Genomic DNA, 17,323 nt, shown 5'->3' with positions numbered 1-17,323 from the left:
AGCTCTGGGATTCGGGGAGAGAGGTTTCCTCAGGGCTTCTTTTAAAAAAAAAAAGGCCTAAATTCATCAGTAGGCCCGAGACTTGGGGTGGGTGTGGCTCTTTAGGTCATGGCTTCACCATCTTCGCCGGTGCCGGGACCCAGCAGGACGTATGCGGCGGTTACCTCGGGGGCCGCTCCTACAGTTCGTGCCGCTCCTGCTGGGCCGGCGCCTTTCCGCCTCATTACGAGGAAGCATGGGGTGAAGAGCTACGCCCACCCCAACATGACCATTGAGGCCTGCGTTAAGGCCATGGCCGAGGTTGTCGGCCCCTCGGCCATCGTCGCGGCCTCAAAAATGTACGGGAGGGCGGTGTTCTTCCTGAGGTCCGAGCGGGCGGTGTCCCTGGCCCTTAGTAAGGGGCTCACGGTGGGCGGGACCTTCCTGCCGGTGGACCCGCTGGAGGCCACCGCGCAGCGAGTCATTTTATCCAACGTCCCGCCTTTCCTGTCGGACGAGCTCCTCCTCCCCCACCTACGTCAACTGGGGGAGGTGAGGTCGGGGGTAACGCCGCTGCCGCTCGGACTCAGGGAGAACAGCCTCCGGCATGTTTACTCCTTCCGTCGCCAGGCATTCGTCAAGCTGGCACGGGAGGAGGTTACGGAGGGGGGCTTTAACGCCCTCCACGAGGGGACCCCTTACCGCGTCTTTTGGACGGCAGAGGGTGGGCGGTGCCATGCCTGTAAGGAGGTGGGGCACCTGAAGAGGAACTGCCCTGCCTCTCAGGCCGCCAAAACAGCTACGGCGGCCGGGGCTGGCGCCGCCACCGCTCCTCCCCCCAACCCCGCCCCCGCGTCGGGAGAGTCAACTGCGCGGGTGGAGGTTGGCGTCGAGGCCTCCGCCAGGGGGGAGGAGGGGAACCCTCGCCAGAGAAAGGCGCGGAGAAAGAGGAAGAATCTAGAGGCTGGTCCCCGGGACAGAGAAGATCTCAGTCAGCCCGAGGCCGTGACCGCGGCCAGTCAACATCTCGCGGTCGCGACAGAGCCCGGGCTGGCGGGTGATCAGGAGGGTGCGGAGGCGGGGGTCCCAGCAGACATGGAGTCCCCCCTCCCTCCGCGACCCTCCTGGAAGAAAAAGAGGCACCACTCCCCGGAAGCGAACGGGCTCCCTGCTAAGGGACGGCCCCCCGTGGAAGGGGAGTCGGTGCCGGTCGCGGATCCTGCGGCCCCGCCCGTGACATCCGAACAGCGGCGGGGGTCATCCACCTCTCGGGGGGAGGAGATCGTGCCCGTGCCTCCCGGGGGGGATGGAGAGACCCCGCCGATAGGGGGGGTCGCGGCTCCGCAGTTACCCGACACGACCCTGTTCACCGGGTCGGGCGTCCTGGGTGTCGGGGTGGGCGAGGCCGTTGCGGCCAAATTCGTCTGCCCCCGGCTCGACCTCTCCCAGGACCTGCTCGACCTGGTGGTGGGTTTTAATCAAAATATCTCACCGGCCGGGTCGGTCGGTGGCGACGTGGGTGGGGAGACCCCCTCCTCTCAGTCTCTGGGCTCGGAGCCGGGGGAGGTGGGAGAACTTGAGTACACGTTCTCCCCGGTTTCCCCGGGTTCCCCTTATATCCGGGTGCCGGTTTTTCACCGCTCGGAGGCTGGGGAGGGTCCCCGCCCGGCGCCGCCGTCTGACTCGGACCCCCCGGTGGAGCCCGGGGAGGACTCCTCTGCCGACGATCCTGGGGGTGGGATCGTGACAGAGGCGGGGCTGGCCGGCGCGGCCGTCTCGTTCTCCGCGCTTTGTGCGGGGAGCGGGTCGGCCGCGGGCGACGATGACCCGGAGGAGGACGGGGACTCGGTGGTGGGCACTGGGGAGGATTTGGAGTTCGCCGCCAGTGAGGTGGTGGACGCCCTCGTGCCCTGCACCGAGTCTCCCCTCATCCCCGTTGAGGAACTCCGGGATTTTGCGTCCGGTTGGAGCCGTCGTCGCGATGGCGTCCGGCTGGCCCTCGACCGTTGGTCGGAGCCGGCGCAGTTAATCCGCTCGGTCCTGGCCGCCGTCGCGTCCGTGGCCGCGGAAGGGGACGGCGGCGGGGTCGGGCTGCGTCGGCTCAGATCCCTCCTCACCGGGCTCTTGAGGGAGTGGCGGTCGACTAGCGGCCCCGCTCCCTCCGCGCATTAGGTTTAAGTAGGTTGCGCTGTGCTCTTGCCATGGAGATAACCATAGCCAGCCTCAACATCAACGGCGGCAGAGACGCCCGCCGTAGATTTGACAAGTTCTCGGTCCTTCGGGACGGGAAGTATGCGGTGTGCTTTCTGCAGGAAACCCACACCGTTCCGGGAGACGAGGCCACGTGGATCCTGGAATGGGGAGGGGGGGTCTACTTGAGTCACCTCGCCAGCGTTTCGAGCGGGGTGGCCATCTTGTTGGCCCCGACTTTTCAGCCGGAGATCTTGGGGGTCAAGGAGCCGGTGCCGGGCCGCTTGCTCCACGTAGCCCTTCGCCACGGGGACGTGCCGCTTCACCTGGTGAACGTGTACGCCCCCTGGTCCGAGGGCGAGCAAGTGAGCTTCTTTGAAGAAGTGTCTACTTACCTAAACTCCGTCGACGCCGGCGAGTGCATTATCCTCGGGGGGGATTTTAACCGTACCCTCGAGGCGAGGGACCGCTCCGGTCCCGCGCGTGCCCGAACGGCGACGGAGAAGTTGAGGGACCTGGTCGGGTCCTTCGACTTGGTGGACGTCTGGCGGAATCTCCATCCCGACTCCGGCCAGTTCACCTTTGTGAGGGCTGCAGGAGGGAGCACCAGAATCGACCGCCTGTACGTTTCGCGGGCGTACGCCTCCTGCGTCCCGTCGGCCTCCATCCGGCCGGTGTCGTGCTCGGACCACCACCTGGTGTGGATGGAGCTCGCTCTGCTCCGCGCCCGGTCGGGGTCCGCGTACTGGCACTTTAACAACCGGCTGCTGGAGGACGCGCGGTTCCGGGACTCGTTCCGTCTGTTCTGGAGCGACTGGAGAGGGAAGCGGGGAGGCTTCTCCTCCTTGAGGCTATGGTGGGACGTGGGCAAGGCTCACGTTCGCCTCTTCTGTCAAGAGTACGCGAGGGGGTCGACTAAGAGGCGGGAGTCCGAGGTCAGGCGGTTGGAGCAGGAGGTGCTTGGCCTGGAGTCCCGTCTCGGTCAGGCCGCCGAGGATCCGGCCCTGCGGCAGGTGTACGAGGAGAGGAAGGACGCTCTGAGGGACCTGCAACTGGTCGGGTCCCGAGGAGCGTACGTGAGGTCGCGGCTCCAGCTCCTGCGGGACCTGGACCGCGGCTCTCCCTTCTTCTACTCGCTGGAAAAGCGGCGGGGGGCTCGTAAGCAGCTCCTTACGCTGCTGGCCGACGACGGGTCCCTCGTCTCGGACCCGGAGGGAGTCAGGGCCCGGGCTCGATCTTTCTACGAGGCTCTGTTCTCTCCGGATCCGTCCAGCGAGGAGGCGCGCAGAGTTTTGTGGGAGGACTTGCCGAAGGTCGGCCCGGAGGACGCCGAGCGTCTGGACGCTCCGCTCAGTTTGGCGGAGCTGACCGGCGCCCTCCACCAGCTCTCCAGGGGCAAGTCCCCGGGGCTGGACGGGCTGACCGTGGAGTTCCTCAGGGCCTTCTGGGACGTCCTGGGGGGCGACTACGCGCGGGTCCTGGGGGAATGTCTGGCGACCGGGGAGATGCCCCTTTCGTGGCGCAGGGCGGTCGTGGTCCTGCTGCCTAAGAAGGGGGATCTCCGCAACCTTAAAAACTGGCGCCCGGTCTCCCTCCTCAGCACGGATTATAAGGTCTTTGCCAAGGCGATGTCTGCTCGCCTGGGCACCGTGCTGGCCCACATGATCCACCCCGACCAGTCCTACACGGTCCCGGGCCGGAAGATCCACGATAACATCCATCTGGTCCGGGACCTGATCCACCATTCCCAGAGGGCTGGTCTGTCGGTCGCCTTCCTTTCCTTAGATCAGGAGAAGGCGTTCGACAGGGTGGATCACGAGTATCTATTCGGGACTCTGCGCGCTTTCGGGTTCGGGTCGCATTTCGTCGCCCGGATCCGACTTCTGTACGCCGCCGCGGAGTGTCTGATTAAGGTTAACGGATCCTTGACGGCGCCCCTTCGCTTCGGGAGAGGAGTGCGTCAGGGGTGCCCCATGTCCGGCCAATTATACGCCGTCTGCGTGGAGCCTTTCCTGCGCCTCTTGCGCAAGAGGTTGTCGGGACTGGCTCTGCGCGAGCCGGACGTGGAGGTCGTCCTTTCGGCTTACGCCGACGACGTGCTCCTCGTGGTCACGGATCCCCTTGACTTGCGGAGGATGCGCGAGTGCCAAGAGGTCTACTCTGCGGCGTCTTCCGCAAGGATCAACTGGGAGAAATGTTCCGGACTCCTGGTGGGTCAGTGGCGGGTGGACTCCCTGCCGGAGGAGCTCAGGCCTTTCGCCTGGAGTACCACGCACCTCCGGTACCTGGGAGTCTACCTCGGCCCTGCCGAGGAAGCCTGGCCGGCGAACTGGGAAGAGCTGGAGGCCAAGGTCGCCGCTCGCCTGGCGCGCTGGACAGGACTGCTCCGAGTGTTATCCTACAGGGGTCGTGTGCTGGTCATAAACCAGCTGGTGGCCGCCATGTTGTGGTACCGGTTGGTCACTTTGACCCCCCCCCCCTGAGTTTGTCGCCAAGATTCAGAAGAAGTTTGTCGACTTCTTCTGGGCCAGAGGGATACACTGGGTCGCTGCCGCGGTCCTGAGTCTCCCGCTTAGGGAGGGCGGTCAGGGGCTGGTGTGCGTCCGCACCCAGGTGGCAACTTTCCGCCTTCGGACGCTGCGGCGATACCTGTACGTTGAGCGTCCTCTTAGATGGCGTGCGCTGGCGACGTATTTTTTCCGCCAGCTGCACGGCCTGAACTACGACACGCAGCTCCTGTTCATCTCGCTGGTGGGCGGCCGCACGTCTTTGCAGGAGCTGCCTGTCTTTTACCAGGATCTGCTCAGGGTCTGGAACACGGTCGCCTCCGGTCGGAGCTCTCGCCCGTCAGGGGTAGCGGCCGTCCTGCAGGAGCCGCTGCTCGGGAATCCGTTCCTCCGCGATATCGGCTTCGGCCGCTCGCGGCTGTCGGTGCGGAGGGCCGTGGCCGGTCGGGTGACCAGAGTCAGGGACGTCCTGGATGGCGGTGGGTCGGGTTGGTTGGAGCCGTGGGCGCTCGCCGCACGGATGTCCTCGTGGCGTGCCGGGGACGCGGCCATCGCCATCCGGGCGTTGAAATCGGCGCTCGGCCCTGACTCCACTCGGGATGTGGAGGCGGCTCAGGCGTGCGGAGCCATCCCGTCCGACCTGACCCCCGTTCGGACGGAGTTCCTCCTCGGCGCCAAACCCCGGAACCTCCCTCGGGGGGCCGCGCCTCACAACTTGAGTCGTCTCTCGGAAATTCCCTCCGTGCCGTTTCACACCGCGCGGAGGGATTTCCTGTACGGGCTGCTCCTGCACACCATCCACTTCCTCGCCCTCGTCTCTCGGCCGGACACGCCCTGGCGTACCATCCTGCCGTCCGGCGGAGACGGGGGTCCCCATTGGGAGGCTCTCTATACAGGGGTCCTCCCGTGTTACTTTGGGGATCTGGGGTGGAGGGTGGCGCACGGAGCAGTCGCGTGCAACCGGCGGTTACGCCATTTCACGGACACCCAGGCCGCTTGTGATTTCTGCGGCCTGGAGGAGTCCGTGTTCCATCTGTACACTGGGTGTGCGAGACTGCAGCCCCTGTTCCATTATTTGAAGGGGCTGCTCCTCAAGTTCTGGCTGCATTTCAGTCCCACGCTCCTGATCTTTGGCCGCCCGGTGAGGAGGGGGGCGGGCAGGTCGGTGGACGTTCTCGTGGGCCTGCTCCTGGGCCTGTCCAAGGTGGCCATCCACAGGTCTAGGATGATCGTGGTCCGTGGGGGCGGTCGCTCGGCCTGTCTGCCTCTCTTCCGCGGAATGCTCCGCGCCCGGGTGGCCCTGGAGATGGAGCACGCGGTGTCTGCCGGTACGCTCGAGGCTTTCCGCGACCGGTGGGCACCGCAGGGGCTGGAGTGCATCCTGGACGTGGATAATAAAATTTTAATTTGAACACTTGGTTTTGGTTTATTTGGTTTTTAGTATTTAAGCACACCCCACACCCCCCCTTCTTATAAAAGGGGGGCCTAATACACAAAAAAACAAAAAAAAAGGAAAAAAAAAAAAAAAAAAAAGTTCTGGAACTATTTTCTTCTGATCCAAGCTCTTGTATTTCTACTACTGGGACAGCCTGCATTGAAACCAGGAATGGACAGCACCAATGATGATTGACAATCCCTGATAGCCAATCAGGAATCTTCCATGAATCCAGGCACCAATTAACAAAGGACAGGGCTCTGGGGGAGAGATTGATATCCAGAGCCAATCAGAGCTTTGCAATACAGACCAGCAAGGCCTTGGAGGTGTTTGTGGCTGGACTGCCACTGAGTGGAGTGGAGAGCAGAGAGAGCAGAGAGAGCAGGCCCTTGCCTGGGTCCCTTGGGGAGAAGGAGAAGGAGAAAGAAGGAGAAACCACCATCAACAAGGAGGGAGGGAGAAGGAGAAAAAGAGCACCAACCAGTGGGAGGAAGAGGTGGTCGGTGCAGTGAGGTGTGTCGGCTGAAGGTAGGGGGAGGAAGAGGACTTCAGAGGACAGGGGTCCCCCCCAAGTGTCTGGCCCAGGACAGCTGGAGCTGCCTGGTTGAAGTTACTTTCCTTTTCAAATCTTTGGAGGACTGAGCCTGGGCAGCTCCAGCTGTCTCGGGGAAGACATCTCCTCCCCCTGCCCACTGGAAGACAGACAGAAGAAGATCCACCTTTTAAGGTGCAACCCCGCCCCTCTTCCACCCACTTCTGCAGCAGCCTACCCCTGCAGACTCCCTCCTTCCCATTCCACCATTAATCCCTCCCACCTTCTCTTGCTCTCCCGGATATTCTGGGGGAAAATAAAAGCAGCAAAGGGGCCCCTCTCCCAACCAAGCTCTGGGATTCGGGGAGAGAGGTTTCCTCAGGGCTTCTTTTAAAAAGGCCTAAATTCATCAGTAGGCCCGAGACTTGGGGTGGGTGTGGCTCTTTAGGTCATGGCTTCACCATCTTCGCCGGTGCCGGGACCCAGCAGGACGTATGCGGCGGTTACCTCGGGGGCCGCTCCTACAGTTCGTGCCGCTCCTGCTGGGCCGGCGCCTTTCCGCCTCATTACGAGGAAGCATGGGGTGAAGAGCTACGCCCACCCCAACATGACCATTGAGGCCTGCGTAAAGGCCATGGCCGAGGTTGTCGGCCCCTCGGCCATCGTCGCGGCCTCAAAAATGTACGGGAGGGCGGTGTTCTTCCTGAGGTCCGAGCGGGCGGTGTCCCTGGCCCTTAGTAAGGGGCTCACGGTTGGCGGGACCTTCCTGCCGGTGGACCCGCTGGAGGCCACCGCGCAGCGAGTCATTTTATCCAACGTCCCGCCTTTCCTGTCGGACGAGCTCCTCCTCCCCCACCTACGTCAACTGGGGGAGGTGAGGTCGGGGGTAACGCCGCTGCCGCTCGGACTCAGGGAGAACAGCCTCCGGCATGTTTACTCCTTCCGTCGCCAGGCATTCGTCAAGCTGGCACGGGAGGAGGTTACGGAGGGGGGCTTTAACGCCCTCCACGAGGGGACCCCTTACCGCGTCTTTTGGACGGCAGAGGGTGGGCGGTGCCATGCCTGTAAGGAGGTGGGGCACCTGAAGAGGAACTGCCCTGCCTCTCAGGCCGCCAAAACAGCTACGGCGGCCGGGGCTGGCGCCGCCACCGCTCCTCCCCCCAACCCCGCGTCGGGAGAGTCAACTGCGCGGGTGGAGGTTGGCGTCGAGGCCTCCGCCAGGGGGGAGGAGGGGAACCCTCGCCAGAGAAAGGCGCGGAGAAAGAGGAAGAATCTAGAGGCTGGTCCCCGGGACAGAGAAGATCTCAGTCAGCCCGAGGCCGTGACCGCGGCCAGTCAACATCTCGCGGTCGCGACAGAGCCCGGGCTGGCGGGTGATCAGGAGGGAGCGGAGGCGGGGGTCCCAGCAGACATGGAGTCCCCCCTCCCTCCGCGACCCTCCTGGAAGAAAAAGAGGCACCACTCCCCGGAAGCGAACGGGCTCCCTGCTAAGGGACGGCCCCCCGTGGAAGGGGAGTCGGTGCCGGTCGCGGATCCTGCGGCCCCGCCCGTGACATCCGAACAGCGGCGGGGGTCATCCACCTCTCGGGGGGAGGAGATCGTGCCCGTGCCTCCCGGGGGGGATGGAGAGACCCCGCCGATAGGGGGGGTCGCGGCTCCGCAGTTACCCGACACTACCCTGTTCACCGGGTCGGGCGTCCTGGGTGTCGGGGTGGGCGAGGCCGTTGCGGCCAAATTCGTCTGCCCCCGGCTCGACCTCTCCCAGGACCTGCTCGACCTGGTGGTGGGTTTTAACCAGAATATCTCGCCGGCCGGGTCGGTCGGTGGCGACGTGGTTGGGGGACCCCCTCCTCTCAGTCTCTGGGCTCGGAGCCGGGGGAGGTGGGAGAACTGGAGTATACGTTCTCCCCGGTTTCCCCGGGTTCCCCTTATATCCGGGTGCCGGTCTTTCACCGCTCGGAGGCTGGGGAGGGTCCCCGGCCGGCGCCGCCCTCTGACCCGGAGCCCCCGGTAGAGCCCGGGGGGGACTCCTCTGCCGACGATCCGGGGGGTGGGATCGTGACAGAGGCGGGGCCGGCCGGCGCGGCCGTCTCGTTCTCCGCACCCTGTGCGGGGAGTGGGTCGGCCGCGAGCGACGATCATCCGGAGGAGGACGGGGACTCGGTGGTGGGCACTGGGGAGGATTTCGAGTTCGCCACCAGTGAGGTGGTGGACGCCCTCGTGCCCTGCACCGAGTCTCCCCTCATCCCCGTTGAGGAACTCCGGGATTTTGTGTCCGGTTGGAGCCGTCGTCGCGATGGCGTCCGGCTGGCCCTCGACCGTTGGTCGGAGCCGGCGCAGTTAATCCGCTCGGTCCGGGCCGCCGTCGCGTCCGTGGCCGCGGAGGAGGGCGGCGGCAGGGTCGGGCTGCGCCGGCTCAGATCCCTCCTCACCGGGCTCTTGAGGGAGTGGCGGTCGACTAGCGGCCCCGCTCCCTCCGCGCGTTAGGTTTAAGTAGGTTGCGCTGTGCTCTTGCCATGGAGATAACCATAGCCAGCCTCAACATCAACGGCGGCAGAGACGCCCGCCGTAGATTTGACAAGTTCTCGGTCCTTCGGGACGGGAAGTATGCGGTGTGCTTTCTGCAGGAAACCCACACCGTTCCGGGAGACGAGGCCCCGTGGATCCTGGAATGGGGAGGGGGGGTCTACTTGAGTCACCTCGCCAGCGTTTCGAGCGGGGTGGCCATCTTGTTGGCCCCGACTTTTCAGCCGGAGATCTTGGGGGTCAAGGAGCCGGTGCCGGGCCGCTTGCTCCACGTAGCCCTTCGCCACGGGGACGTGCCGCTTCACCTGGTGAACGTGTACGCCCCCTGGTCCGGAGCCGAGCAAGTGAGCTTCTTTGAAGAAGTGTCCACTTACCTGAACTCCGTCGAGTGCATTATCCTCGGGGGGGATTTTAACCGTACCCTCGAGGCGAGGGACCGCTCCGGTCCCGCGCGTTGCCGAACGGCGACGGGGAAGTTGAGGGACCTGGTCGGGTCCTTCGACTTGGTGGACGTCTGGCGGAATCTCCATCCCGACTCCGGCCAGTTCACCTTTGTGAGGGCTGCAGGAGGGAGCACCAGAATCGACCGCCTGTACGTTTCGCGGGCGTACGCCTCCTGCGTCCCGTCGGCCTCCATCCGGCCGGTGTCGTGCTCGGACCACCAACTGGTGTGGATGGAGCTCGCTCTGCTCCGCGCCCGGTCGGGGTCCGCGCACTGGCACTTTAACAACCGGCTGCTGGAGGACGCGCGGTTCCGGGACTCGTTCCGTCTGTTCTGGAGCGACTGGAGAGGGAAGCGGGGAGGCTTCTCCTCCTTGAGGCTATGGTGGGACGTGGGCAAGGCTCACGTCTGCCTCTTCTGTCAAGAGTACGCGAGGGGGTCGACCAAGAGGCGGGAGTCCGAGGTCAGGCGGTTGGAGCAGGAGGTGCTTGGCCTGGAGTCCCGTCTCGGTCAGGCCGCCGAGGATCCGGCCCTGCGGCAGGTGTAATTAGAGAAGAAGGACGCTCTGAGGGACCTGCAACTGGTCGGGTCCCGAGGAGCGTACGTGAGGTCGCGGCTCCAGCTCCTGCGGGACCTGGACCGCGGCTCTCCCTTCTTCTACTCGCTGGAAAAGCGGCGGGGGGCTCGTAAGCAGCTCCTTACGCTGCTGGCCGACGACGGGTCCCTCGTCTCGGACCCGGAGGGAGTCAGGGCCAGGGCTCGATCTTACTACGAGGCTCTGTTCTCTCCGGATCCGTCCAGCGAGGAGGCGCGCAGCGTTTTGTGGGAGGACCTGCCGAAGGTCGGCCCGGAGGACGCCGACAGTATGGACGCTCCGCTGAGTTTGGCGGAGCTGACCGGCGCCCTCCACCAGCTCTCCAGGGGCAAATCCCCGGGGCTGGATGGGCTGACCGTGGAGTTCCTCAGGGCCTTCTGGGACGTCCTGCGGGGCGACTACACGCGGGTCCTGGGGGAATGTCTGGCAACCGGGGAGATGCCCCTTTCGTGGCGCAGGGCGGTCATGGTCCTGCTGCCTAAGAAGGGGGATCTCCGCAACCTTAAAAACTGGCGCCCGGTCTCCCTCCTCAGCACGGATTATAAGGTCTTCGCCAGGGCGATGTCTGCTCGCCTGGGCACCGTGCTGGCCCACATGATCCACCCCGACCAGTCCTACACGGTCCCGGGCCGGAAGATCCAGGATAACATCCACCTGGTCCGGGACCTGATCCACCATTCCCAGAGGGCTGGTCTGTCGGTCGCCTTCCTTTCCTTAGATCAGGAGAAGGCGTTCGACAGGGTGGATCACGAGTATCTATTCGGGACTCTGCGCGCTTTCGGGTTCGGGTCGCATTTCGTCGCCCGGATCCGACTTCTGTACGCCGCCGCGGAGTGTCTGATTAAGGTTAACGGATCCTTGACGGCGCCCCTTCGCTTCGGGAGAGGAGTGCGTCAGGGGTGCCCCATGTTCGGCCAATTATACACCGTCTGCGTGGAGCCTTTCCTGCGCCTCTTGCGCAAGAGGTTGTCGGGACTGGATCTGCGCGAGCCGGACGTGGAGGTCGTCCTTTGGGCTTACGCCGACGACGTGCTCCTCGTGGTCACGGATCCCCTTGAATTGCGGAGGATGCGCGAGTGCCAAGAGGTCTACTCTGCCGCGTCTTCCGCAAGGATCAACTGGGAGAAATGTTCCGGACTCCTGGTGGGTCAGTGGCGGGTGGACTCCATGCCGGAGGAGCTCAGGGCTTTCGCCTGGAGTACCACGCACCTCCGGTACCTGGGAGTCTACCTCGGCCCTGCCGAGGAAGCCTGGCCGGCGAACTGGGTAGAGCTGGAGGCCAAAGTCACCGCTCGCCTGGCGCGCTGGACAGGACTGCTCCGAGTGTTATCCTACAGGGGTCGAGTGCTGGTCATAAACCAGCTGGTGGCCGCCATGTTGTGGTACCGGTTGGTCACTTTGACCCCCCCCCCTGATTTTGTCGCCAAGATTCAGAGGAAGTTCGTCGACTTCTGGGCCAAAGGGATGCACTGGGTCGCTGCCGCGGTCCTGAGTCTCCCGCTTAGGGAGGGCGGTCAGGGGCTGGTGTGCGTCCGCACCCAGGTGGCAACTTTCCGCCTTCGGATGCTGCAGCGATACCTGTACGCGGAGCGCCCTCTTAGATGGCGTGCGCTGGCGACGTATTTTTTCCGCCAGCTGCACGGCCTGAACTACGACACGCAGCTCCTGTTCGTCTCGCTGCTGGGCGGCCGCACGTCTTTGCAGGAGCTGCCTGTCTTGTACCAGGATCTGCTCAGGGTCTGGACCATGGTCGCCTCCAGCCGGAGCTCTCGCCCGTCGGGGGTAGCGGCCGTCCTGCAGGAGCCGCTGCTCGGGAATCCGTTCCTCCGCGATGTCGGCTTCAGCCGCTCGTGGCTGACGGAGCGGAGGGCTGTGGCCGGTCGGGTAACCAGAGTCAGGGACGTCCTGGATGGCGGGAGGTCGGGTTGGCTCGAGCCGTGGGCGCTCGCCGCTCGCATGTCCTCGTGGCGTGCCGGGGACGCGGCCGCCGCCATCCAGGCGTTGAAATCGGCGCTCGGCCCTGACTCCACTCGGGGTGTGGAGGCGGCTCAGGCGTGCGGAGCCATCCCGTCCGACCTGACCCCCGTTCGGACGGAATTCCTCCTCGGCGCCAAACCCCGGAACCTCCCTCGGAGGGCCGCGCCTCACAACTTGAGCCGTCTCTCGGAAATTCCCTCCGTGCCGTTTCACACCGCGCGGAGGGATTTCCTGTACGGGCTGCTCCTGCACACCATCCACTTCCTCGCCCTCGTCTCTCGCCCGGACACGCCCTGGCGTACCATCCTGCCGTCCGGCGGAGACGGGGGTCCCCAGTGGGAGGCTCTCTATACAGGGGTCCTCCCGTGTTACTTTGGGGATCTGGGGTGGAGGGTGTTGCACGGAGCAGTCCCGTGCAACAGGCGTTTACGCCATTTTACGGACACCCAGGCCGCTTGCATTTTCTGCGGCCTGGAGGAGTCCGTTTTTCATTTGTACACTGGGTGTGCGAGACTGCAGCCCCTGTTCCACTATTTGAAGGGGCTGCTCCTCAAGTTCTGGCTGCATTTCAGTCCCACGCTCCTGATCTTTGGCCGCCCGGTGAGGAGGGGGGCGGGCAGGTCGGTGGACGTTCTCGCGGGCCTGCTCCTGGGCCTGTCCAAGGTGGCCATCCACAGGTCTAGGATGATCGTGGTCCGTGGGGGCGGTCGCTCGGCCTGTCTGCCTCTCTTCCGCGGAATGCTCCGCGCCCGGGTGGCCCTGGAGATGGAGCACGCGGTGTCTGCCGGTACGCTCGAGGCTTTCCGCGACCGGTGGGCACCGCAGGGGCTGGAGTGCATCCTGAACGAGGAGAATAAAATTTTGATTTGAACTCTTGGTTTTGGTTTGTTTGGTTTTTAGTTGTTAAGCACACCCCACACCCCCCCTTCTTATAAAAGGGGGGCCTAATTAGAAAAAAGAACAAAAAAAAAGTTCTGGAACTATTAAAAGAAAAAAAAAAAAAAAAGATGTCTTTCAGACTAAAAAAAATGAAAAAAAAAAAAAAAAAAAAAAGTTCTGGAACTATTTTCTTCTGATACAAAAAAAAAGAAAAAAAAAAAAGAGAATAAAATTTTAATTTGAACACTTGGTTTTGGTTTATTTGGTTTTTAGTATTTAAGCACACCCCACACCCCCCCCTTCTTATAAAAGGGGGGCCTAATACACAAAAACAAAAAAAAAAGAGAAAACTTCCCAGTGAGAGGCCTGTGAGGAGAGTGCTAAAACAAAAAAAAAAGAAAAAAAAAAATGTGGCAGCAGATTGCAGGTAATGTGATTCCTCAATTCTTGCTCCAATTTCACTGTGTCGTTTACTGCCCACTCTGAATTCATTCACGTCGGCTGAAACTCCAGCCACTGAGGAGATCCCTGAATGAAATCAGTGTATAAATTCTTGCCCACTGTTAAATATCACCCTGTGTGAAACAACTACTTTATATTGACCTGTTAATCTTAGCTTTATATTTAAAAAGAACTTTAACTTGTCACTGAGGGACTGCATCTTTCTTAAATGGGTCATTACTACTCTCTAACTCTGAGATTCAATTCTATTGACCTTGAACCTTTACCGACATTCCTCCAAACCAGTCTGTTCTTTTGTGCCTCAATTGATTTATCTTTTCCGTGCCTTCTCGTGGATATTCAGGCCTGTTGCCTCAACTTGTGGTCAATGAATGTTCAATGTGGAAGTTCCTGTTGAGACTTCTCTTGAAAAATGAAACAAGTGGAATAATAATTGGGATACAATGTATTAAAGGGGAACTCCACTTTTGGTTATTACTCCTGCCAATCCCCTTGATTCCACGGACACAGATGAGATTTAAGTGATGTTGTTTTGTGCTCCATATCAGGGTTAACTTGAAGCCCCTTAAGGTGAAAGCTCTATTCTACATGGGAAAGAATGCTCATCAATTCCGACAGTGCCAATCATTTCAGGGTTTCTGACTGCAGGCCTGAAGTCCCCTGTAATAGAAGGTGGACTGAGCAGAGGAACAGAGGCTGCTCGAGGCAACTTCAACCAATGGTGGAGCTGCTTCAATCATGTGTCATTGAGGAACAGCTGAAACACCTCAAACTGCTGCTTAACAGGGCAGGAAAATGACCAGAAATAGCTTTTGTCCAATGAGACCAGCTCTTCATTCCTTAACCTGATGTCTTTCAGATGGCTGGAGATTTCCTGGTCTACACCACCCACCTGAACCACACCCCAAATGCTCATGGATCTGTCATTGTGAGAACGAATGGAGCCATCATTCCCATTGAGTGCCATTATTTTCGGTAAGAAACTTTACTCTGTGGCAAATAAGGTCTACAGCAGGTGCAGTTCTCTGAAGTTGTCCTGAAATTACTCTCCTGTCCTTCCAGGAAGGGCAATGTGAGCAGTGACCCTATCAAGCCCACCTGGATCCCATTCAGCTCAACCAAGTCTGGAGAAGGGCTTCTGTCATTCTCACTGCGTCTTATGAACGGTATGTGATGGGTGGATGGGGAGTGCTTTTCTGTGGTCTCCCACTCGGAGTTTCATCCACTGTCTCCAACCCTTGTCCTCTTGTACTTCAGATGACTGGCTTACAGAGCGCACCTCGACTGTCTACTACCTGGGTGACCTCATTCACATTGAGGCCTCTGTTTCAATGACCAACCACATGCCCTTGAAGCTCTACATTGACAGCTGTGCAGCTACATTGAGCCCAGACAAGGATTCCACCCCAAGATACAACATCATTGACTACCATGGGTAAGGAGCTCTCTGCTTTCTCCAGCTGGTTATGTCTCAATAGGTTCACTTTATTCACTTTGTCCCTTTTTTAATCTTTCTTCAGTTGCCTCCTGGACAGCAAAGCTGAGGACTCCTTTTCAACCTTTGTGTTGCCAAGAGGTGAACGTGAGCTGGACAAACTCCAGTTTGACCTGGATGCGTTCCGCTTCTTTGGAGATGACCGTTCCTTGGTAAGAGGAAGCCAAACATTGGGTTCCCCATGTTGGGAGGAGGTCACTAAATAACAACTTGTATTGAATGTGTCCCTCAGATTTTCATCACCTGTCACCTGAAAGTTGCTGCAGTGGATCAGAGAGATTCAATGAACAAAGCTTGTACTTTCCAGAATATGTAAGTTCCCTCTCTCGCTCAGGGATGTGTTGTATTAAAGGGTGATGGACAACCTGGTTGATAAACTGATTCTCTGGTTTAGCTGGACCCCATTAGAAGAATCTACCAATGATGTGTGTGCCTGTTGTCATCTGGGCAGCTGTAGTTCCACGAGGGAATTCCGACTTGATTCCAGAGGAAGGAGGGATCTTGCATCTGGACCTGGTAGGACATTGATCCCCTCTATGTTGGAGGTCACCCTTTACCCTCTCTAACTGGAATGTTTGATATTGCAGAGAGTGATGCTGAATTGAAGTGGGAGGGTGAAGCCTCACTTGGACCCCTGGTCATTCTGGATCCTGATGTGACAGAGCTGGCAACTGAGTCCCTTAATGAGGTTGAGCAAAGGATGCAGGAGAGGTCTCCGGGTGGTGAGTTGGTTGACTGCTAGTTTCCATTTTCTCCTCAGTATTTCCTTCACTAACCATTGGTTTCTTGTTGCTTTTTAGGTGTGGAGACTGAGGTGGTCCTGATCCTGGCCCTGACTGTGACCGCTGTCTCTCTGATCTCTGCTTCTTTGATCGCCTTGTTCCTGTACAGGAAACACAAGCAAACCCAGTTCAACTAGTTATCAAATGACCAATAAAGCAGTGACTACTTGTATCTTCTAATGGCTGGTTGCTCATTTTTCATTATCTGGTTCCAATCAGCATGCAACGAGTGCTCAATTCTGTTAGTAACACTCCGCACTCCTCCACAGTTCCTCCTGTTAGTGAAATGGGTTTTAATGGGTCCATGTAAGTAGTGGCAGAATGGCTGTTAATAGTGTATCCAGGCCCTGTCCAGGGATGGCTGCAGCAATGGGTGAAGGCTTGCCAGGCCCTCATTGTGCAGGTCAATGAACTCTGAAGGGACAGTGGGACTGGCCTGAGGTACTGGTGCTGGCTGGTTGACGGCCCAATCATTCCCTTGGTGTCCCGTGGCCATTGATCGCTCGAATCCAAAACGGGCTCCAAACTCCAGTTAAACTTCCCCTTTTGGAGCTAATTGTCCAAACACCAATCGGATTGAAAGTCAGTGGACTTGGAACTCTCCTCCAAGATTGAATATCTCTGCCCCTGGTGTAAAGATTCTTGTTTAGTGGGGGTGGGGCTCCAGGTAGATTTCAAATGTTCAGTGTAATGGTTAATGTACACGGGGGGCAATGTTGTGCCCAGTGGGTACAGGCACAGTGAGAATGTGAGGGACGGGGAGCCCAGCGGTTGTGATTTAACTCTGTTGGATATGAATTTCACCTGTCATCTTGAGCACAGATTGAAGTTTCTTTATCCTCAGCTTCCCCTCACGACAGGCCCTCAGGATTGTATTGTAAGTCGTTAGTCCTATTTTCAAATTACATTGTTTATCATTCACTGTATTTGAGGGGTGGTCATTGGATCAGGAGTAGTCCATTTAGCCCCTCGAGCCTGGTCCACCATTCAATGAGATCATGGTTGATCTGTGACATAACTCCATATACCTGCCTTCGTCATATCCCTTACCTTGTTTTGCTCAACAAAATTTTAAGCTGAGGTAATAGATTTAACAATTGAGCTAGCATCAACTGCCCTTTGTGGAAGAGTGTTCCTAACTTCTCCCACTCTTTGCGTGTAGAAGTGTCTCATAACTTGACTCCTGAAAGTCCTGATTCTAATTTTTAGGTTCTGTCCCCTGGTCGCTAAACTGGCTGTGTTTTTATAACTTTACAGTGAATTGGGTCCAATCCATGTCTGGGACACCCTTGTGAAATCCTGAAATTTGTTCATAAAATGGTCTTCAGATTAATAAGAGAATGTTGAACTTTATTGAGCTGTGTTTTTCTTTTTGTTAAATCAGACATTCAGGGGGTCTATTAAACAGGATGGGAGCTGTTAGCAGTAAACACCCGCTTCAGACAACATTCTTTGGCAGGTGGAAACCACTTCTCCATTTAAATCAAATCATGGTAATATTTTACTTGAGCTATAATCACTG

General features: G+C 59.4%; 1 protein-coding gene across 1 annotated transcript; it reads left to right on the top strand.

The window, feature by feature from the left end:
• Window positions 1-15,255: 15,255 nt before the first annotated feature.
• On the top strand, window positions 15,256-15,958 carry LOC137302353 (zona pellucida sperm-binding protein 3-like). The gene is made up of 4 exons (XM_067971987.1): window positions 15,256-15,331; window positions 15,414-15,535; window positions 15,607-15,741; window positions 15,820-15,958. The coding sequence occupies exons 1-4, from the start codon at window positions 15,303-15,305 to the stop codon at window positions 15,936-15,938; spliced, it is 405 nt and encodes a 134-aa protein (XP_067828088.1). The 5' UTR covers window positions 15,256-15,302; the 3' UTR covers window positions 15,939-15,958.
• The last annotated feature ends 1,365 nt before the right edge of the window (window positions 15,959-17,323 follow it).

Source organism: Heptranchias perlo, chromosome 35 (genome assembly GCF_035084215.1).
Source record: "Heptranchias perlo isolate sHepPer1 chromosome 35, sHepPer1.hap1, whole genome shotgun sequence".
Taxonomy (NCBI): Eukaryota; Metazoa; Chordata; class Chondrichthyes; order Hexanchiformes; family Hexanchidae; genus Heptranchias; species Heptranchias perlo.
Note: the sequence above shows the minus strand (reverse complement) of the source record. Positions and strands in the feature narration are given on the sequence as shown.